Genomic DNA, 22,919 nt, shown 5'->3' on the forward strand with positions numbered 1-22,919 from the left:
TAAAAGTAGTGATATAACAATTTAAAATATCTCTAAATATATTTACTTATTCCCTCATTTTATTTTTTAATGCTAAAGTGAAACAAACCGTATACAATTTTATCTCTAAACATAAAAAATTCTCAAATAAAAAAAGTCTATGTATCTACATAAAAAAAAATCTCAAATTTAGAAAGAAAAAAAAAAGATTTCTAATTTTATATCCATAATTATAATAATATATGTATTTATATAGAAAAAGAAAATATTAAAAATATGTAATTGAAATGTTGGTGCAAATGCAAAGTCTTCATGGCATGCAATTACAATACAATCAAAGTTGGACTTCAAAACTAATAGGATACAATAAGAAACCAAACTAATGTATTAGGCAATTTCATCGATACAGTTACAAAAATTGGTATCCACCAAAGTCTTTCTGCAATCATATATCACATAGTAAGAGGCATATATTACTCTTGCTCTTCTCTTCTAAGTCTTGTTATTGTTCTACTACGTTAATCAAATCAAAACTTGATTATTGATCCATAAGACCTTCAAAAATGATTCAATAGAATGATAATGAAATCTATGTTTACCTCAGCTACAAGGCTGCATTGACCATATATCTCCTTTCATACAAACCGGTTAATTGATCAGCCACAGTCCACATAATGGCCTGACCAGGTGGGATCCTCATCAGCCGAGGGAGTAGTCCTTTCCATAAGGCACGAAGCCCTTCCTCTGCGTAAATTGTTTTGATAGCATGGATCATACCTGTGTACTTCAAATTCCCTCCTTCTCGGCTTTGTGCCATTAATCTTGTTTTTACAACATCGAACGGCCCAGTGCAGACAGGACCTGCTGTACCTGCCAGAAATCCTGATATCATAGACTGCCATGGTAGTAGGACTTTGCCATCTCCTTCGTGTTTCTTCCACAAGACGACATCAAAAGCATTCTTTGCTGTAAACATGGCAGCCTGGTTAGTCCCATTGCGCATAACAGTTGGGGCTGCACCTGACCAGAGTCCACGAAGACCCTCTTCTCGAATAATTGTACGAGCACAGTGTATGGGACCCTTGTACTTTAGTAGATCAGTACTCAGCCCTTTTTGTTGCTGCAATCTGATTTTCACCACCTGCATAAATAATTTTGCACAACCTACATTGTTATCAACTCCAATAAAAAGTATATTGAAGATAATATTAAGATCTCACAATAGAAGAAAAGGAAAACAGAGAAAACTGTATCACTTAATTATAATAGAAAAGAATGGCAAGGAGAGTCTTCATGGTATTTTTATTTTTGTGTTCCTGATTAGGAACCGAAAGAGAATGTGAACTATTTATAGCCTAAAAGGAAAACTACTTTTCTTCCCAATTACTCTAACTTCAATCATTCGAGTGGGCAACACGAGTTTAGCTGGGCACGAGTTCAGCAACTTGATCCTAGTGGGTGACTAAATGCCATATTATCCAAGTATAAACTTTACCAATTAAATGTACTTTTGTCGGGAGAAAAATAGATTACGGTTCTACTTTGAAAGAAAAGAATCTTCATAGCTCACCAAAAGCAAGAAAATAAAGAGAGAAATAGGGAAAGACAGACACCAAAATGAAAAGGAAGCAACTGCATAGTCATTAAACAAAAACGGGTACCGGTAGTTCAGTTCAGAGATGAACATCCATAAGGGGTGCTTAGCAAAATTCACCTATAATTTATTACAGTGGTTGTTCTATTCATATATACACCTTTCATACAAACATCCTACACTGTAAAGCCAGAAATTTTAAGTTACAAAGAACAACCTAATGACTTTCACCTAATGTTATGATTCCGTTTCCATCTTAAAGATACTACCAACGATACATGTCCAACTTAACAAAAGAGTGATTGAGTCAATGATATTTTCTTTTCTAGTTAACTAAATCATATTCAAGAACCAACACAGAGCAACTTAAAGTCTAAAATCATTATCAGAAAATACATGATTCCATTCACAATGATCTACATCAAAGAGCAAGCAATTAACCAAATTGAATAACTCCCAAAAGTCTATAGTCATTATAAGAACCAAAACAGAGGCAGAGCAGCTCAAAGTCTATAATCATTATCAGAACAAACAAACAAGACTTAAGCAGTAAATTTACATGGTTCTAACACAATGAACTATAGTTACACCAAAGAGTAAGCAATTAACCAAATTAAATAAGTCCTCAATCACAATCACAGGTACAATACAAGCACTTGCTGCAACTCTCCATACAATAACTCTCTTTTGCTCTCTGTTTTCAACAAACTAGCTCTAACCAACTTCTTAACTACTCCAAAAAAAGCCTTAATTGTCTTAAACCAACAACTGAGTGCCAAAGTCAACCTCCAACGTATTTACTAATGTTCTGTACTTCCTATAACGAAAAAGGGGTTAGTCCGTGTTTGATTGGTGAGAAAGTGAGTGCTTTAATCTTTTCTATTTGGTCATAGAATTAATTAATAAACCTGAGTCAAGTCAAATTCTCCCATACCCTTTTCTTTCTTTAATCTATAATTCACTTCTTCAAACTCCTTTTGGTTATTGAAAACTAAAAGATTCGATTAAAAGACCAAATTGACTTCATTCTTTTTCATTATACATTAACTTTAAACCTCAAAAGCCCCAAAATGCACAACCCAAAACACACATGCAAAGGCCATAATATATCAACAAAAAACCCAAAAGGAACAAAACCCACTAACCTCAAATGGTGTCACAATTACAAGTGCCTCAAGAACCCCAGCTCCGAACCCAGAGAGAAGCCGACCATGATTACTAATCTTCCCAGTTTCAGAATCCTTAAACGCGGATTGAAGCATAGCATTAGAACCCATACGAAGCGCATACTTGAGAGTCAAATGAGTAGCGAAAGGGGTTAAACCCTTCCACAGAGCAGGGACACCTTCCGTACGACAAACCGTAGAACCGCAGTGAAAAATTCCCTTGTAATTACCGGTTCGGTCAAGCTGCAACCGGGTTTTGATGACGTCAATGGGCTGAAGACAGCAAGCCTCTACGATTCCCCCAAAAGAACCGGAGATCGCCTTCATGTATGGAGGGATCGATTTCTTGGACTTCCCGTCATTGTCGATGTTGTTGCTATTGGCAAGAACATCGTCCGATTGCGATTTCATGGCAGAAAGAAATTAGGGTTCTGAGTTCAGAAATGGAGAAATGAAGAAGAAGAGAAATGGGTCTTCTTCTTGAGTTGTTGTTTTTCGTTTAGAGGTTTATATATGGAGGAAGCCCCAGCCACCATGTGAGGACAGAGAAGTATAAAAATGGCGGCCAGGCCACTCTGGTTGGTGATTACGTGTAAAACATGTAAGAATCATATTTATTCTATTTTATAATAAATATTAATTTAATTAATTTTTTAAAAAAAGATTTAATTAATTATTAATGCATTATAATAGATAGTCAAATTGAAGCAATAAAATAAATAAATAAAATATAGTCAAATCTCTCTTCATAATTAATATAAAAGCGTGGGTTGTAATGGAGACATTACTGTAATATTATTTAATTTAAAGAACTCGAGACTCGAGAGATTTTATATGAAAAATAAAACAGACTGTGTTACGTAATATTTGCACGTAACGTTACCTAATAAATTGATTTTTATTGTTAGTGTATTCTTTTAATGAATGAAAATTTCATTACGCCATAACTAAAACAATTCGTAGACTTACACAAACTCAAGCTAATTATAATCACTAAATTATCGCCTCATCAAAGTGAGAGCCAAGTTTGAGAAGATTATGAATAATGAAATTCGTCGATTATAAAACAAAAACTTAAGACACATTAAGATCATTATAAATAAATTACACGTCTTGCAATACCGAGCAATACTCCGCCAAGCAAAAGTCTTTTTCACTTATGAGCTTACCAACAATTTAACAGTTAGCAGTTTGTGTCAACTTTGATATTGACATACTTAAGCCGAAAACACATTTGGAGACCCACTAGAATAGTCATGGCCTCGGCCACAAAAGGAGAAAGCAAGTCCATGATCGGTGACGCAACACAATAGAAATTATAGAGAAAAGGTATTTAGTAATGCTAATTAAGCTCATTTCAACTATGAGTCAGAGCTGTTAATTTATAGGAAATACTCATCCATGAAGGATAGAGAGGAGCCAAGACTCTATTACAACTGTATAGAACGTGTGTCACTAAAAGATTTCACCTTGCAAACTAAATGGCTATAACAATCGTCTAGAAAAAATGTGTGTGGGGTGTGTGTATTACCGTAGTCTGACACATGGGACAAGTTCTGATCCTGTGTCAGAAAAAGCAAAAATGTCGGTGAGCGAACTGGGTCCTTCTTTAAGGTAGACGTCCGTGTTTTTTTTTGAGTGGTCAACGTCCGTGACAGGCTCTTCGAGTAACCTTCTAGGTATTGTTTGGGCACACTTTGAACTTGGTCATCTCTAGATCCCGGAGGGATAGTAAGCCTTCCGTGTCTTGGATGGCATGATATATAAGACAAGATAAATCTTCATGTATCTTCTAGTATTAATTTGTTCCTAAATCTGTAAAGTTTATCCATGATTTAATTGAATTGGGGGGACTTGGCTTGTGACTGTTTAAAGTCGCACTTCTATTTTTATGTCACGTATCTTCAATCTGAAAATACATATAATATTTATATATTGCTTTCTCCTAGTGTAATTGATTTTTATCATTGAGTTCTTAGTATTATTTTAGTTTTGATCATATTATTTGAGTCATTTTGATCTTTTATTTCTCTTCTTGAATATCAAAAATTGCATTATAACAATTATTGTTTTTTTTCTTTTCGTTTTAGACATAGAAGTAGATACTTTCATATACATACCCAATGAGCCAAGACACTTTCTATTTAAGTAACTTTTTCATCTTCCTAATTAAGGTTACTAATTTTGCTGAGTGGAAAACGGGTTTATTATAATTAATTAAGAAATGCCAAAAGACAAGTAGTGATTCAAGTTCAATATAAAACGTGCATGTTACAACACACAATCATAAGTAAATGACTATTAACCGAAAGTAAAAATATCACAAAGAATTAGTGTATGTTTAGCATCATAACTAAAAAATTATTTTTTATTTTTAAAAATAAAAAGTTATTTTTTAAAAACACTTAAGCGTGTTTGGCTTTATTTTTTGAAAACAATTTTCAGAAAACAAAGTTACAAAAAAATAAGAATTTTGAAAACAACAAAATATTGTTTTTTATTTTAAAAACAATTTATTTTTGGTTAATATTTTTTTCCACTTTATCTCACATCATTATACTCATTATTTTTTCATATTATTTTCTCTCTCATCGCTTTCTCACTCATTATTTTCTCTCTCATCGCTTTCTCTCTCATCATTTTCAAACATTATTCTCTCTCTCATCACTTTCTCACATTGTTTTCTCTCTCTTCATTTTTTCACATTATTTTCTCCCTCATCATTTTCTCTCTCATCACTTTCTCTCTTCTCATTTTCAGTCCGTGGCCAGGCCGGGGGCCAGGGCCGGGTCTGGGGCTGGGGCCGGTCCAGGTTCGGGTCCGGGTTTGGGTCTGGGTCTGGGTCCGGATGCGGGTCGGGGCCAAGTCGGCGTCCGGGCCGGCCAGGGTTCGGGTTGGGCTTCGAGGCAGAGCCAAGTCCACGGTCAGGGTCCGGGTCCGTGTCTAGGTTCGAGTCTGGAGTCTAGGTCTAAGTCTAGGTTCGGGTCTTAATAAGGTCTTGTTCATATCGAGGTCTCAAAGTATTGAAGTGATTTTAAAAAAGTAAAATAAATTAAAAATAAAAATAAAAATTATTTTTTTAAAATATCAGTCAAATGCGACTTGTATTTTGAAAATTTTAAAAATTATTTTTTGTTTTCGTTTCTGAAAATACTTTTTTAAAAATAAAAAATAGAAAATAATGTTAAACATGCTCTTATATTTTCTCTTTTCTTTACTATCAAAAGGATTAGATTCAACGAGAGATGTAAAATGTAAAATTTGTGTTATATTTAGTACAAATAAATAATTTTGTGATACTATTTTTAAGAGATAAAAATTATATTATATATTTGGTACAAAAAATAATTTTATGTTATATTTATATTAATTTTTAGTATTATATTTTAAATGTACAATTAAATATAAAATTTATTACTTTTATTAAAAGTATAAAAAGATAATACTTTATCAATAATTTTATTATATATAAAGTAATGTAAAAAGTTTATAATGTAATACAATAAAAAATATTTAAAATAATATAAAATTATTTATCGTCATAGTGATTTAACTTTAGATTAACTTTTATTATGTGATAAATTTAGATTAATTTTAATACTATTAGAGTAAATTTTTTACAAAATTAATTATATTTTAATACTTATTCAAATTTCAAAAGACTAGCAATTTTTTTTTTATTTTCATATTTATATATATATATATATTATAAATTAATATTTTCCTTTGAAGAAAAGGAACTTTAAAATGGGTCAAGTATCATAACATATATTATTAGTGAATTTTAATATTAAATTTTATATATTTTAATTTAATAAATAATATAAAAAAAAAAACTATTAACCAATATTACAAATTACATGGTTTTGGGTTAGGCACCAAGTGCCAAATAGCCATACTTTATCTAGTGTAGAAAACTCAAGAAAGGCCAGGATGGAGGATATGACAAGGAAGAAGAGATAAGAAAGAAACAAAGAAGGAGTCGGTCAACCTGGAAACGACATGTCGTTGGTTAGAAAGAAACACGTGTCTTTCACAGCTTCATTTTGAACTGTGTTATGTGAATCTTCTTAGGTGTCATAACCACATAGCTCCTTAGGTCCACGTTGGCCACGTAGACCTCTGCCATGACGTGTCAGTTTATGGTCTTTCCCACCGCAATTCATAATGAGAGATGGTCTCAACTCAAATAGTTGGACTTGTTTATAAATACGAGAGTAGTAGCTTACAATTATTATCTCTATATAGAATAAGATACATACACATATATATTTATAAATACAGTCGTAAAAATACATATAGAATTGAATTGATATAATAATAATAATAATGGCGAGCACACGGCAGCATAGACAAGAATTAGATGCCAAGGCAAGGCAGGGTGAAACCGTCATCCCAGGTGGAACTGGTGGTAAGAGCCTCGAGGCTCAGGAGCACCTTGCTGAAGGTATATATGTATATATATATTCTGTATAAGTAGTTGATTTAACCTTAATTGTATATTTATAATGAATATGTCACATTTAAGCAATTTAATTAAATTTGGGGAGCTGTCATCATTCTTTTTTTTTTGTTCGATCTTGATGTATAAAACATACATATATATAATATAAAATTAAAAAAAAAAAAAAATTACTTGGATGATTGTATATTGGAATTGGGCTAATTGGGCTTTTTGTTGGATGAGAAGGACGGAGCCGAGGAGGGCAGACGAGGAGCGAACAATTGGGCCACGAGGGGTATCAAGAAATGGGCCGTAAAGGTGGGCTGAGCACAACAGACAAGTCTGGTGGAGATAGAGCTGAAGAGGAAGGAATCCAAATCGACGAGTCCAAGTTCACAACCAAAACTGATAAATAGTATTCCTTTTAGTTAGATAGTGGTCATGTTTTTTAGTTTAAATTATTATAATTTTAATATGCACCTAGTTTTACATATCAGGTGTGTCTGTAAAAGTATTTTAAGTATCGATTACAGACGTACTTGTTTGTTTTGTTTACTTAGGTTGTTTTAATGAGTAGTTGTAGTGTGGTGTTTTTTCTTGAGTTCGTTTGTATAATCTTTGTACTAATTAAATACATAGTAGATAGTAATTAATACCATTAATACATGTGCAGGAGGTCCGAAAAGTGAGGAAGTAAATTATTAAAGCAAAACAAATCGTGTCCTGAAATTATTTAAGGTTAATGTGTAAAGTTAAGGAAAAAGCAAAGTTGTTTTTTAGCTGAAAAAGCAAAGTTGTTTTTTAGCTGAACAAAAACAAAAGCAAAGTTAAAAATGAGATGATTTTTTTTTTGTGTTAATAATTTTAATCTTTGATCGAATTGGAGTAATTTTCGAATGAGGACTTTTTAGGGAAGGTTTTTTTTTTAAGGGTGTTCGTCAAATAATCGGTTCAATCTAATAAACGATTCGATTTAATCCTTATAAAAAAAATAATAATTTGAAAATTTGATATATATATATATAATATAATTATATTTTATAATTTAATGGATGGAATATATATTTTATTTTTATATATAATTTTTTTACATAAAATTTAAAATAAAATAAATATTTTTTTTATGGATATAATTTTTTTTAATTTATTATATTATTTTATTTATTTTAATTTGTTACATGTGGAAAAAAAAATATATAATTTAATATAAAAAAATAACTAATTTAATTTGTATTTTCGAAACTTAAATTGGATTGAATTTGATTTAAAAAATAAAATTCGTATTTAGTACAGATTAGAAAATAACACGTATTAAATTAGATGAATACTTTCAAACAAAAAATTAATAATAAAATGTGTTGATGCGATTAACACAAGAATTTATTGATCAAAATACACCCAAATACCTGAAATCTCTTCTCTATCCTCATCAAACCTCTACTCGGCCTTCATTTAAAGAAAAAAAATGATAATAGAATGTGTCGCCACGGCCACACTCTTGCTACAGTATTCTTGATGTTCCTAGTCATAACTTTTGACTCTAAACTCTAATTTGAATATTTTTTATATTATTGAAAAATTCGTTTTGAGTTCTATTATTTAGTCTAATATTGGAATCTTAAATATGAATATTATAAAATGTGATTTTAAAATTAGCCTATTGCGTGAAACTATAAAATTGTGATTAAAAATACGACACTTGGTCAAGATTCCTTGTGATTCGAGATTTTTCCTCATACATTGAAAATTAAGTAAAACAGCGAACCAAGCGCATAGAATATAGCGCAGTGGGGCAGTAATATGATATTTGATTGTTATTGTGAATTCGCGACTTAGGATTATTACCTTAAGTGCGTATTGTTATAAGTGTGCAATAATCTATTGATTGAATATCTGTAAAGAGTTATGCGTGTAAGGCATAACTTGGTTAGACTCGGTGATTATGACCGAAACAAACTCTAGTAATGCCTTAAATGTAAAAAGACGTGTGAGCGTAACACATAAATTTATGCTACATAAATATTTATTGTAGTAGAATTATTATATGGAATAATGTAATATAAAGTGTGATAGCACAGTATATATACGCAGTGGTGTACTCAATGAAATATAATTATTATTATAATTATCATACTATATTATTTTTTGCCTTGTTGGACTTTGGCTTACGAGTGCTCTATTGTCCAGGCAAGAGTAAAGCAGTATCGAGTTAGCCATGAGATCGAGGACTTTGAGGATAATATGTACATGTTCCAACCATGCTAGACCACGAGAGTCGGGTCCAATAGAAAATTGTTTGAAATTCTATTTTGCCGCTTAGATCGGTTTGTACAAAATAACTTGTAATATTTTTGTAAATAAATTTTACAGGATTCTGATACAAACGCACTCTTCGAGTCAGTGCCAAACTCCCAATCCACCTTTCGGCTTGATATTTCTTTGCATAAAAACCTTTGTTCCATTACAACCAACTATTTAAATGATTGAAAAATCCACAATTCTCTACAAAGAAATTGCTCAACAGAATTATTGAGAAAAGGAAAACAACTTTCAGCTCCTCTCTAACCGCACAAACCCCTTCAACCAGTTGGGCCTTACGCGCCTCCTCTGTCCACGCGCGAGTCCTCCTTCTTCCAATCGACTCACTGAAGCCATACCTTCAGAGCTTGCTTCCTCAGTCCTCTGTTCTGGTCTGTGAATCGTTTCCCCCAGCTGAGTCCACTTGTGGGCTTGACTCTTTAGTGCTTCCTGGTCCAATGTTATTGGGCCTCTTCCTTGGGCCGAGTCCACCTCTCTAACATTCCCCCCATCATCAAAAATAACCTTGTCCTCAAGGTTAGAGAGGTTGTAAGCATCACAGAATGTAGCAAAATCTTCCCATGTAGCATCTTCAGGAGAACTAAGAGTCCATTGTACAAGAACCTGTCTGACTGGAGAATGGTTCTTCTCAACCGTGCGTGTTGCCAAAATAGCCATAGGCAACATCAAAGGGCGATTAGCGATGCTCAACTCCGGTAATGGGTGGCACGGAATGGAGCTATTGCCATAATAAGGTTTCAGCAGAGACACATGAAACGTTGGATGGATGCGGCTATCTGATGGTAAGGCAAGCTTATACGCCACCGTCCCTACTCGTGCTATGATTGCAAACGGCCCAAAATAACGTCGACACAGCTTCGAATTCAAGCGTTTAGCTACTGTTGTTTGTCGGTACGGTTGGAGCTTGACCAAGACTAAATCACCCACTCCAAACTCAATATCTACTCTCTTTTTGTTTACTTGCTGCTGCATTCTGTTCTGGGCTGCTTGTAAATGAGTCTTTAAGTGTTGTAATATTTCATCCCTGGATAACAAGTCCTCTTCTACTGCCTGTATGGTAGTTGAGCCTCTAACATAGGTTGGTATTGTTGGTGGAGTACGCCCATAAACAGCCTGAAATGGAGTCATCCCGATGGCGGAATGATGACTTGTGTTATAATGGTACTCTGCCCAAGACAAAAACCGAGCCCATTGTTTCGGGTTGTCTGCAGAAAAAGCTCGTAAGTATTGCTCCAAATAGCGGTTTGTAACTTCTGTTTGTCCATCCGATTGGGGGTGATAGGCTGAGCTCATGTGAAGTTTAGTTCCCATAAACTCGAAAAGCTTCTGCCAAAAAGCGCTAGTGAATATTGGATCACGGTCTGAAACTATTGTTCGTGGCACTCCATGTAACTTAATGACCATGTTGGTAAACACTTCAGCAACTCGAGAGGCTGAATAATGGTTGGATAGCGCTCCAAAGTGGGCATATTTTGTTAATCTGTCAACAACAACCAAGATATTTGTGGCGCCATTCGAATTGGGTAGTCCCACTATGAAGTCAAGAGCTACATCTTCCCAAACACGCTCCGGGATCGGCAATGGCTGTAATAAACCATAAGGTGCTGTGGTCGAATACTTGACCGTCTGACAAATAGCACACGAACGAACAAATTCCTTCACATCCTTACGCATCCCATGCCAAAAAAAATTTGCCCCCAATCTCAGAAAAGTACGTTCAACCCCAGCATGGCCTCCTACCCGAGATGAGTGGAACTCAGCTAGTAATTGGGATTTTAGATTCGAGAACTTACTTATCATCAGCTTGTGGCGGTAGTACAGTAAGTCATCATGCACCGAATATAGCAAAGAGTCCAGTTCGCCTTGTTTAAATTGGTCGTGCAACAATCGTAAGTCGGGGCAAGTTGTGTTCTCCAGTTTGAGCTCATCCAAGAAATCAAAAGACCCTGTACTGATTGCAAGATAGAGAGTAGATTGTTGGTCCTCAGACTTTCGCGAAAGGGCATCCGCCGCTGTATTAATTTTTCCTGCCTTATACTCGATAGAGAATTGATACCCCAAGAGTTTGTGTAAAAATTTCTGTTGTTCCGGAGTTTGTATGACCTGAGTTAGCAACTCCTTTAGACTCCGGTGATCTGTCCGAATAATAAAGTGGCGGCCCAGCAAATATTGACGCCATTTATTTACTGCTTCAACAATGGCTCTCATCTCCTTGGAGTAAGTTGAGACTGTAGCAAATTTTGGACCCATTTTCTTGCTGAAAAACGCTAAAGGATGACCCTCCTGCATTAAAACACCTCCAATACCCACATTAGACGCATCAGTTTCTACAATAAACGTCTTTGTAAAATCAGGTAAATGTAGAACCGAAGTGGTAGTCATGGCTGTCTTTAATTGATTAAAAGCTTCGGCAGCCTCTTGAGTCCAATGAAACCCGTCCTTCTTTAATAAAGCTGTGAGAGGTGCTGCTATTGTGGCATATCGAGCTACAAATCGACGATAATAACCTGTTAATCCGAGGAATCCGCGAAGTTGTCTAGTGGTGCGAGGGACTGGCCAATCCACCATTGCCGCCGTTTTACTAGGATCTGCTTGCACTCCTTGGCCAGAGACAATATGGCCCAAGTATTCGACCGTGTCCTGGAAGAATTGACACTTACTGAGCTTAGCAAAGAATCCATTACTCCGTAAAATGTTCAAGACCGACTTGAGGTGATCCACATGTTCCTCCTGCGTACGGCTGTAAATTAAAATATCATCAAAGAAAACCGTTACAAATCGGCGTAAGAAAGGTCGAAAAATATGGTTCATGGCAGCTTGAAAGGTTGATGGTGCATTGGTCAACCCGAAGGGCATGACCACAAATTCATAGTGGCCCTCATGAGTGCGAAAAGCCGTTTTATGAATGTCCTTGTGATCCATACGAATTTGATGATAACCTGCACGGAGATCCAATTTGGAGAAGACCCGAGCATGCCCCAATTCATCCAAGAGTTCATCGATCGTTGGGATTGGAAAACGGTCTTTGATTGTAATGCCATTGAGTGCGCGATAATCAACACAGAATCTCCATGTGCCATCCTTCTTCTTAACTAGCAAAACCGGTGATGAATATGGACTCGTACTAGCTCGAATAAACCCGCATTCTTTCATCTCTTGTACTAATTTCTCAATGATGTCCTTCTGAAAGTAAGGATATCGATATGGGCGCACATTGATGGGTATTGATCCTGGCTGTAAAAAAATTCTGTGATCCATACTTCTGTGGGGTGGGAGTTGTTTTGGCTCAGCGAAAACATCCTGAAAGTCAGCCAATACTTTTTGTCCTTCCATGGGTAATGTTGCTGAGCTTAGGTTCGATTGTGTGAGGTCTTCAACCACTTCCGCCTTTGCTGCACTAACTCGATAACAATCCCGAACATCACCTTCACGAACCATAGTGTGCAGTTGTGAAAAGGAAAGTTGATGGGCTGCTACATCTTTCAAGCCTGCTAGTTTCACCACACTTCCCGCCCATGAAAATTCCATAGTCAACTCCTTATGATCATGTACACAAGGACCCAAAGTTTGTAACCATTGCATCCCCAAGACAATATCTAAGCCACAAATTGGTAGAATATACAAGTCCACCACAAACTTATGCCCCTGCAGTAATAACTCCACTCCTCGACACAGCTTTGAACACAGAAGGAAGTGCCCACTACCCATATACACTTTGAACCTTTTAGTTTCCTCCCAAGGCAATTTTAATTGAGTAGCTAATGATTCTTGAATGAAATTATTATTACTCCCAGTATCAATGAGTACCTCTACTGCGTCTGCTCCGTGATGTGCCATAATGCGAAATATTCTTGGATTCAGCGGGTTTGATAGTGAATTCAGGCTCACCTCTTCCTCTGTAACATCCTCCAAGTCGCTGCCTACAGTTTCTGAAAGTGGCTCTGTCTCCTCATCCTCCGATGCACACAAAATGAGCATACGGTTCTTGCACTTGTGCCCATAAACGAACTTCTCCTCGCAAGTGAAACACAGTCCCTTATCTCGGCGTTCTTTTAGTTCTGCTGGTGTGAGCTTCTTAATGGCTAGAGGTGGCTTATTGTTAGTCTGATTCTGCATAGGACCTCCCGACAACACACTCGTGACTCCCCCTTTGTAAGGCATCAATGAAGTAGACTGGCCCGGAGTTGACGATGATGCTGGTTTGCTGTACCAAGAAGAACGTTGTGTCTCCATCCGTTTTCGACCCGCCAAGTCTTCGTTTCGATCCTCAAACAGTTGTGCCTTCGCCATTGCATCGCCCAAATCCACTGGTTTCGACAACAGCAACTCCCTTCGAATGTCCATTTTCAGACCCCAAACAAAGAAGTTCATGAACATTGCCTCCGAAACTCCTGTAATTCTTGGCATCAACTCCTCAAATTCAGCTCTGTAATCCGCAACACGCCCAGATTGAGTTAGCTTGGAAATCCTACCCAACGGATCATCATAGATTGAAGTTCCAAATCGTTGCTGAAGTGCCTTAAGAAAAGACAACCAATCCGTAATCGACCCACCCTTTTCCATCCATTGAAACCAAGCCGATGGAGCGCCATCAAGGTGAAACGCAACCATTGCCAATCTCAAATCATCATCTACCTTGTGCAGGTCAAAGAACTTATTAATTTTATAGATCCAATCGTCCACATTCGACCCATCGAACCGCGGCACCTTCACTCGCAAGGTTTTCAGCAAAGCATTCAATTCCCTGTCATCCGCGATCGCATCCGTTCTCCTGTGTTCGGATCGACTACTCTCTCGGTCTGCACTTGATCGACCATCCGACTTTCCCGGACTGTGTGAGCTCATGTGAGCCAATCGTTCTTCCGTCTTCAGCGTGTGTTGTTCCAACATGGCTGAAAACTTCTGAAGTTGGTCCTCCGAATGTTGTTTGAAATTGAGTTCCATCGCTTGCAAAAGCCCAGCAATCTCTTCGTTCTTCATGGTGAGTAAGAACAATGAAAGCACCAATTGATACAAACGCACTCTTCGAGTCAGTGCCAAACTCCCAATCCACCTTTCGGCTTGATATTTCTTTGCATAAAAACCTTTGTTCCATTACAACCAACTATTTAAATGACTGAAAAATCCACAATTCTCTACAAAGAAATTGCTCAACAGAATTATTGAGAAAAGGAAAACAACTTTCAGCTCCTCTCTAACCGCACAAACCCCTTCAACCAGTTGGGCCTTACGCGCCTCCTCTGTCCACGCGCGAGTCCTCCTTCTTCCAATCGACTCACTGAAGCCATACCTTCAGAGCTTGCTTCCTCAGTCCTCTGTTCTGGTTTGTGAATCGTTTCCCCCAGCTGAGTCCACTTGTGGGCTTGACTCTTTAGTGCTTCCTGGTCCAATGTTATTGGGCCTCTTCCTTGGGCCGAGTCCACCTCTCTAACAGATTCTAGATATGTAATTTTAATATTGGTTTTAAATCACTTGACTTTAGTAATTTGTAATCACGACACGTGACGTTTCTCTAAGTAGGATGTTACAAACCGCCAGAGCAAACTGAGCTCTATGCAGCTGTTCAACCTTATCTCCCAAAAGACACCTCAGGTCCTGCGGAAGTCTGTAAGTCTCCAAATGATTTCGTGCTTATGTTAGAGAAGAAACTAACCTCCTTCTATAAGAGGAAAACTATTCTCACCAAATTTGGTAACACGAATTTACCCAATGCGGACATATTGCCTTTGGCAAAAGAGTTCGCTAAGGAGTACTGACTAGCTTGCAAATTCAACAAGGAGCATATGAAATTTTACACTTGATCTAGTGGGGAACTTCCATAAAGAGAATTGTCATGAAAGAAAGCACTAACAAGAGGAGGAGTGTTGAAGTTTTCTGAAAAGGGTAAACAGATGTTGACTGACAAGCAACTATTTTCCAAGACTGCACAAGCGGTGTTGGTGTATATTCATTACTACTACAGCGTAAATCCCGAATTAGAAGGTGAACTTACGGCTACACCGTACATTTCTAAGTTAATAAGTATTTGATCGTTTCGGGGAAATAGGTGGGTTGAGACTAGTCACACAAGAACTATTTTCCGCAGTCATTGAAGAGATTGTTGATCACTAAACCGACTATTAAAATGTAAACATGATTACGATCTTGCGAAGGTCGGACCAGAAACTATATTGGAAGATGGTTCAAATTCTAACATTTTTCGAAATAGCTCAAATTGTTGATGGCCTTACAAAGACTATTTCAAAGTGAAGGTCCAATCAGTTCAGAACTAAATTTGAAATTATTGACATTACTAACTTTAAATTTGAGGAAAGTGTCTTAGTTAGCTATCTGCTACGACAATTATGTGAGTTGTTAGGATTCGGTTAGAGTTAGATTGGTAGTTAATTGGTCAACTCTATTGAGCTTGTGTATAATTGTATTGTGCTCTCTGATTAAGTCTAAGACTATTCTTTCAGTCTCATTCTTCCTTCTTCTTTCTCTTCTTTACTCAGTCTTTCTTCTTCTTCTATGTTCTGCTCTTTATGTTCTTCAACAATTGTGAGACAGAATCACAATGCTAACAATACACAAAAAAAAAAAAAAAAAAAAAACACCTTTACCCTTTAGAGAATTGAATTTGTGTTTTGTTTACTGTTGTCTGATCATATGGTGATAGTATATTATGTTTTACCTTGATAAACAAATAAACCTTCTTTATTAATTGCATGTGGTTCAATAGACAACATGTGACAATGCCACAATCACTATCTTTCTCTCTAAAAAAAAAATAAAATAAAATCTCCCCATCAAATTAACATAACGACAATTAAAGTGGAGATGGTACAACAGATCCTCCAGATTTTTCCCACATCCATTTTCATCTTTATCGTTTTACTAATAGATAAGAAAGAATCAACTAGATATAGTCGGTCTTCATCATAAACGACATGTCGTTTATTATAAATTTTACTGTAGCGATAAGAGCGAGAGATAGAAAATAACACGTGTCTTAATAATAATTTCACAGCTTCGTTTTTACTATGTAGAATGTTCAAATTCAATTGTCATACGTGTCATCACTGTATAGCTCCTTCGGTCCACGTTAGACACGTAGACCCCATGACCATGACATGTCTCGACGTGTCGTTTTATGGGTCACTTTTCTTCTCTCTCCATATCTTTGTACCAAATATGACATAATATAGTTGCCTATAAATACACAATATATGATTGTTTTATTGAATAGTATCACATCACCCCTTACAGTTTTTAGTTAGCTACTACGTAAAACTTAGTTTCTGAGATTATCTATACGTAAGAATATATACACATATACAAACACAATGGCAAGCTCACAGAAGCAAAGGCAAGAACTCGATGCCAAAGCAAAGCAAGGTGAAACTGTCGTCCCTGGTGGAACTGGTGGCCAGAGCCTCGAGGCTCAGGAACACCTTGCTGAAGGTATAAATATATATATACATTATAATTACATATAGGATACAGGGATACACTACAATGAAGCTAGCATGAGTTATAACCTTAATTGTAATGAATATCACATTATTATTTTTTGAGGAAATTACACTCTATACCCTTTTTATATTATCCTTTTTTATTTTTACCCTCTTTTTTAAAATCTATCATTTTTACCTCTTTTTTTAAACATTATACCAATTTTGCCCCTGTCACTTCAAGATACTCTCCATGTGACTCTCTTATGTCAGGGTATTTTGGGTACAACACATATAAAAAGAGGTATGTTTCAAATAAATATAAACTTAGAGGCAAATTTGATTAATTGATTAATAGAAGAGGCATTTTTCAACTTACCCCTTATTTTTTTGCTAAATATAAATATCACCTTCTTTACATATATGTTAATTTGGGCTAATTGGGCTTTTTCTTGCTTGGATGATAAGGACGGAGCCGAGGAGGGCAGACAAGGAGCGAACAGTTGGGCCACGAGGGCTACCAAGAGATGGGCCGCAAAGGTGGGCTGAGCACCACCGACAAGTCTGGTGGAGAAAGAGCCGAAGAAGAAGGAATTCAAATCGACGAGTCCAAGTTCAGAACCAAAAATGATAAATAGTTTTCCTCAGAACAAACTACTCAATCTAGGGGGTTTAATAATGTAGTCTCTTATCATGTTTTAGCCTACTTAGTTTAAATAAGCACCCCCTTTACAGTAGGGGTCTGTTTTAGGTCTCTGTAATTTACATAGTGTTACTAGGTAATGTATCTACATGTTACTTTTTATGTACGTACTTAGTTTTATTTGGGTTCTTGCGATCCTCTTTATGATCTTTCCAACTAAAAATGACATGTCTGAGAAGTGAGAAGGTGAATTTTTAAAGCAAACTTATTATAATTAGGCCCCTGTAAATTGATTTGATATTGCGTAGGCCAAAGCGGGAAACAACAAATATATTGATGTTTAATTCAATTTACAACAGGTACATAAATTAGGATTCTATTATTATTATTATTATTCTAATACAATAAAAGAAGGAAGAGAACAAAATTTTAGAACAAAACAAACAACATATGCTATAGCTTGAAACTGACCTGTCAGAACTCTTCAACTATTAAATGATTTACCATACAGTTGTGCTAAAGTACAAGGATTCAAATAATTAGGATCTTGGAAAATATCAATGGCTGGTTGCTAAAGCAGTCACCAATAGACCAAGCACCAGAAATGGTTGAGCACTGGCCTGAAACATTTACACAGCAAATTTTATTACTTTAAATAAGGCAATGCTGAAAAGCTTAATCGTCCAATGATTTTTATGCAGAACCTCAAGTTCAACACTATCTTATATGCACAAGGATTTTTAGGGGTGCATCAACTGGTTTTATTAGTTTGTTACAGGTTTTGCTTGGGCCATATCTTAATTAGGGTAGACTAAACTAAGATAAAAACGGCAGATAAGAATAACTATACCTGGTATTTGACGTCATACTTAACTGGGTCTTTGAGAAAGTACTTGAACTGCAGGGTACAAACACTATGCATTATTAGCAAAAGCTCTGAAGAATATACTCTCATACAAAGTAAACATATGTTCATATTAATAATGTATTACCTGAAAAAATACTTGTGGTACTATCAATGCAAGAAGAGCTAAGGCATAGTATGGCTTGCCAGCCCCAAGCAGATAACCTGCAAAACCACATTTCCAAACCCACGAAAGAAAATTGTCAGCCTGGTGGACTCTGACTAAAACTAAGAAAAACACGCTTAGCGTACAATTATGAAAGAGAAAAACACATTGCAATCCAAATATTTGAAACTAATAAATTATTCAGTGAGCAAAAAGTAACTAATAAATTGTAATACAAATATTTTTCAGTCTTGTGTAGTTTAAGTGTGCTTATTGCTTTTAAACTTAAATAACGTGCAATCACTACCGCTCAAATCTGACTCAACTGGTTGTGTTGTGTTGTGTGTAAGAGGTCTCATATTAGAAGCCCAGCTAGGCTATTTTACAATATGGGTTTTACTGAGTGGAGAAAGGGTGCTGATCAGAACTAGCAAACCATCAGTGAACTCACTTCGAAAGATCTAATGGTCAAAACAAAGTAGGTAAACTTCATTCACGCCTAAAAATGATTCATTGAAGTTCACAGACGAAAAGAAAATACTGTGGAAGTTATAATTTAATCCCAAAGTAAAACAGACATTTAATCCCGAGTAAGAAGTTTACAGCTATAAAAATCTCAAACAGCTTACCAGCCACAGATAACTGAGTTATGTCAATCGCGCCAACGCAAATCCACTTTGCAGTTTCAGAACCAAAAGCAACAGGGAGTGACTGGAAACATGTTTTAACATAATTAGATAAAAGTCCCACCTTTAAGAGGTATATCAGAAAAATTTAAAGGGAGAAACGTAGATGACCTGAAGTCCCAGTGCTCTATCTCCTTCCACACTTTTGAAGTCATTGACAATGGCAATACCCAACTGAAAAAGTAAATGGTGATTTGATCAGACCATGTACAGTGCAACACATACATCAAAATACTTCTAGGAAAAACGTACCCCAGCTATACTGTACAGAAGTGTGAGAACTATTATATCAGGTGTAAGGGTTCCAAATAAAGCCTGACCTGCCCACCTATCAATAAGATAACAAAACATTACTTGTTAGTTGCCTCCTAGTATTGGAGTAGACTATAGGACGAAGACAAACATGGTTCATATTATTAAGCTATCAGTTTGAGACTTAGCATAATACTATCATATTTTAACATATGGAATTCATTTAACCAAGCATGTCAAGATGTTTCTTAGAATCGCCCAAGCTCATTGATGAGCACAAAATTTCATGTACTGAGCCCAACACTAAAGTTAAAAGAAAGATTTAGCTAGTTTTTTAAGTTACAATAGCATAGTAGCATAATAGATGATTTATAAAATAAAAAGCGTCTAACGGTGAAAACATATGATGCCTCCTTACTATGATGATAACTTCTTTTTCTACAAAACAACCCCCACAGACATAAAAGAGAACTTCTGAAAATGATAAGAAGAAAAAAAAATGGATTTAAGCCTCTCATATTTTTCATAAGACAACAAGATTTCAACTCAAAGGTCTTATCTAAGTTTAATGGCTTCAATCTTATCAAAGGGTGTTGTTTTAGAAGAAAAAAAATCTTATCAATGGGTGGTAAGACAGGAATGTACCATGGCAAACTAATATAACTAGCTCCCAGGGCAAAATTTCCAATCCATCCATTTTGTTTCAGCTGCAATAAAAGATGTAGCAAAGTCAATATTCAAGGACTAAGTAAATCCTTTTCTAGAAAAACAGTGAAATAAATCTGACTTGAAAACATGAGAAAAAGGAAACTACCTTCAAAGGTGGAGCAGAGTATATATATGATAGCAAGGATCCACCCAAAGCTAGATAAAAAACTGTAGGGAAGTCATGCCCAGCCTATACGAGAATAAGATAAGAAGATTACGTTAGTCACTGATTTTTCCTAAACATGTTTGTCGAAAAAAGGAAAATAAAACCACCATTGTTTAATCCACTCACCCAAACATCTAACAAACCAGCCAGGCCAAGACCTCCTAAAAGCAGAACCCAAATTTGAGTAATAACCTGATGAAATTGATTTTAAAGAAAAAGTATTAAAACTGCAATGAAGTAGAGCTCCAAGCTATGCTAATTCAGAAAATATATATGTCACACTCCTACCTCATTCTCAGCTATAGCTCCTGAAGGAATTGGACGATAAGGTTCGTTAATTGCATCAATATCTCGGTCATACCAGTCATTAATTGTCTACAGTAAGAAAAAAATCCAAAAAGTTATTTGAGTTAAATGATGCCCATCAGTGAAAAACAGTACACGATATAAATTCATTAGGTGAGGACCTGTGTATATCCTGTGAGAAATGGGCCAGACATCATCATACAAACGATTGATTTGGCAACATCCTCTAAAGTCCAGTGAAAGTTTCCTGCAATGTGATTTTCTTTTTAATCAGTACTTTAATAAAATTTAAAACAATGACGATTGAATTTCACCAGTCTCTAAGGCCTATTGTAAGTGTTGTGCTGATCTATACTAGTATGGTGTCCATCGGACATGCTCTAAAAGCTGTCATTTCTCCATAAAGGTATCACATAGGTTCCAATATGAGAAATATGGTAATCAACAATTGGAATGAACAATCACATACTGGAAAAATATTCTTAGCTCTTTTGAATACAACCTAAGAAGTTTGTTGTTTATGCAAGATAGAAATTTAAGCATGATTTTTAAATTCGATGTGGGAAAATTGAGATTAGAAAGTCAGCCTTTTCCTAACAATCAAGTGCAGCAAAGTAAGTACCAGAAGCAGCAGCTCCACAAACTACTCCCCAAATTAAAGGAGGCCAAGTTACAGGCTTTGTCAGCTGAAGTCGAATCTTCCATTTGTTCTGAAAAGTCAAATACACACAATTAAACTCTACAAGTCTTCATCTTTTTCACATCATAAAGTTTAAATAACTTTTCCCTATCAGAAAAATTTACAAGTAAACAATCTACCAATACTCTACTCCACACAATTTGAAAAACTAAAAAACGTTTCAACATATTACACATCCAATTATATCAAGCTAAAGTAACAACATATTTAAAAGCTAAATCCAATCGAGCTTGAATCTACTAAAAAACCGAATACCTTTCAGACTAAATACTTTGCAAAAGTAATCAGTCAAGTCCAGAATTTGACTTACAGATTCTTGAGAGGCTCCTTTGATACCAAGAAGCTGGTTTATGCTTGAACCATTACTACTAGCTGGTGCCTTATCTGGAACAGTAGATTTAACTCCTACAAATTCATACATTAATCAACCATCAAAGAAAACTAATCGCTTCATTAAAACTCAACACTCATCTAAATCTTCATCCTCAAAAAACAGTTTTTGTTTTATTATTATTTTAGTTCTTTAGAAGCTGAAAATACCTTTCTCCGCATCAGTATCAGCTGCCCTAATCGAAAAATTCCTCCCTGAAAAACTAGCAAAATCTCAGTTCCACCAAACTACATAATTTAAGAAACACACAAAATCAAAAGCTTAAAAGTCAAAACTGGTGAACACAGATTTCATTACAGAAACGACAATAAATTTGCAAATAACCGTTACAATGCTCACGAATTGAAACACTTCCATTCTCTCATAACAATAGTGAGCAAAACAAAATGGAGGTTGAGTGAGTGAACACTCACTGGTGAACGAGACCGAAACTGGCGGAGTCCGCAGTCGTTGAGTGGTGATGTTTGATAAACGTAGAGAGGGAAGCGTATTGAGAAGGGAGGCCATTGAAGGGCGAGTAGAGGTGTGACCTGAGGAGGAGAGAGAAGAGATTTCTGGGCTTTGGGTATACTATGAATATGAATAGGTGATAACTCTACCAGAGTCTCCACTCAGTCTTTACAATTTACATTGCTAAATAAGAAAAAATAAATAAAATCGAAGAGTAGAGAAACAGGGAGTTTATGGTGTACTGCAGCGTACTAGATTGTGGCGTCATTTTTGTTGGTTATATCGACCTTTCAAGTTTCAACATGTAAAATTAATCATCAATGAAACTTCAATTGTTAAAAAAAACATGTAAAATAAGAATAAAGGACAAAATAATTAGAGTGTTTTTACAATACACTCCTTAACAAATAAAATAAAAAGTCATACCCCATAACAAATAAAATAAAAAGTGTTTTTTTTTTTTGGTTGGGTAACCGATAAAGGTTAAGATAACAACGGTAACAAAAGTTACACAGAAAGAGGGGGATTTCTTCCATCCAAAAAAATTCATTGTCTATCCTAAGTCATACCATGGTTTGATATGTATTTATCTTATATAATTACAATTTATATGAATATGAGAAAAAAAATCAAAACAAAATGATCTTGAATATCGAGTAGATTAGGGTACAA

General features: G+C 35.6%; 4 protein-coding genes across 5 annotated transcripts; 2 read left to right on the plus strand and 2 right to left on the minus strand.

Moving 5' to 3' along the window:
• Nucleotides 1–245: 245 nt before the first annotated feature.
• Nucleotides 246–3,365, minus strand: LOC115697051 (mitochondrial succinate-fumarate transporter 1). 2 transcript variants are annotated; one of them, XM_030623955.2, is made up of 3 exons: nt 2,719–3,333; nt 579–1,120; nt 246–492 (listed from the first exon to the last, which is right to left on the minus strand). In XM_030623955.2, exons 1-2 carry the CDS (start codon nt 3,148–3,150, stop codon nt 584–586), a joined length of 969 nt encoding a protein of 322 aa, XP_030479815.1. In that variant the 5' UTR covers nt 3,151–3,333; the 3' UTR covers nt 246–492; nt 579–583. The 2 variants fall into 2 exon arrangements, with proteins under 2 accessions (XP_030479815.1, XP_030479814.1); XM_030623954.2 differs by having other exon boundaries at nt 246–1,120; nt 2,719–3,365.
• A 3,605-nt stretch (nt 3,366–6,970) lies between these two features.
• Nucleotides 6,971–7,845, plus strand: LOC115697062 (late embryogenesis abundant protein EMB564-like). The gene is made up of 2 exons (XM_030623973.2): nt 6,971–7,186; nt 7,430–7,845. The coding sequence occupies exons 1-2, from the start codon at nt 7,069–7,071 to the stop codon at nt 7,597–7,599; spliced, it is 288 nt and encodes a 95-aa protein (XP_030479833.1). The 5' UTR covers nt 6,971–7,068; the 3' UTR covers nt 7,600–7,845.
• An 8,869-nt stretch (nt 7,846–16,714) lies between these two features.
• On the plus strand, nt 16,715–17,766 carry LOC115697061 (protein EMB-1-like). Its single transcript, XM_030623972.2, has 2 exons — nt 16,715–16,945; nt 17,404–17,766. Exons 1-2 carry the CDS (start codon nt 16,828–16,830, stop codon nt 17,571–17,573), a joined length of 288 nt encoding a protein of 95 aa, XP_030479832.1. The 5' UTR covers nt 16,715–16,827; the 3' UTR covers nt 17,574–17,766.
• Nucleotides 17,767–17,895: 129 nt separating this feature from the next.
• LOC115697046 (chlorophyll synthase, chloroplastic) lies at nt 17,896–22,569 on the minus strand. The gene is made up of 15 exons (XM_030623946.2): nt 22,211–22,569; nt 21,947–21,991; nt 21,717–21,811; nt 21,329–21,416; nt 20,868–20,953; nt 20,689–20,775; nt 20,527–20,592; nt 20,341–20,424; nt 20,172–20,233; nt 19,527–19,602; nt 19,386–19,448; nt 19,218–19,299; nt 18,571–18,647; nt 18,429–18,476; nt 17,896–18,198 (listed from the first exon to the last, which is right to left on the minus strand). The coding sequence occupies exons 1-15, from the start codon at nt 22,302–22,304 to the stop codon at nt 18,136–18,138; spliced, it is 1,116 nt and encodes a 371-aa protein (XP_030479806.1). The 5' UTR covers nt 22,305–22,569; the 3' UTR covers nt 17,896–18,135.
• Nucleotides 22,570–22,919: the final 350 nt, after the last annotated feature.

This window comes from Cannabis sativa, chromosome 7, assembly GCF_029168945.1.
Source record: "Cannabis sativa cultivar Pink pepper isolate KNU-18-1 chromosome 7, ASM2916894v1, whole genome shotgun sequence".
In the NCBI taxonomy this organism is placed as follows: Eukaryota; Viridiplantae; Streptophyta; class Magnoliopsida; order Rosales; family Cannabaceae; genus Cannabis; species Cannabis sativa.

Excerpts from the sequence above, each read along its gene's own strand:
- LOC115697061 (XM_030623972.2), top strand. The coding sequence starts at position 16,828 with ATGGCAAGCTCACAGAAGCAAAGGCAAGAACTCGATGCCAAAGCAAAG. Across the intron at positions 16,946-17,403 it reads TCAGGAACACCTTGCTGAAG|GACGGAGCCGAGGAGGGCAG; the intron begins GTATAAATATAT and ends TTGGATGATAAG.
- LOC115697046 (XM_030623946.2), bottom strand. The coding sequence starts at position 22,304 with ATGGCCTCCCTTCTCAATACGCTTCCCTCTCTACGTTTATCAAACATC. Across the intron at positions 20,425-20,526 it reads CTGGTTTGTTAGATGTTTGG|GCTGGGCATGACTTCCCTAC; the intron begins GTGAGTGGATTA and ends ATTCTCGTATAG. Across the intron at positions 20,234-20,340 it reads ACTCTGCTCCACCTTTGAAG|CTGAAACAAAATGGATGGAT; the intron begins GTAGTTTCCTTT and ends CTTTTATTGCAG.
- LOC115697062 (XM_030623973.2), top strand. The coding sequence starts at position 7,069 with ATGGCGAGCACACGGCAGCATAGACAAGAATTAGATGCCAAGGCAAGG. Across the intron at positions 7,187-7,429 it reads TCAGGAGCACCTTGCTGAAG|GACGGAGCCGAGGAGGGCAG; the intron begins GTATATATGTAT and ends TTGGATGAGAAG.
- LOC115697051 (XM_030623954.2), bottom strand. The coding sequence starts at position 3,150 with ATGAAATCGCAATCGGACGATGTTCTTGCCAATAGCAACAACATCGAC. Across the intron at positions 1,121-2,718 it reads TAATTGTGACACCATTTGAG|GTGGTGAAAATCAGATTGCA; the intron begins GTTAGTGGGTTT and ends TTATTTATGCAG.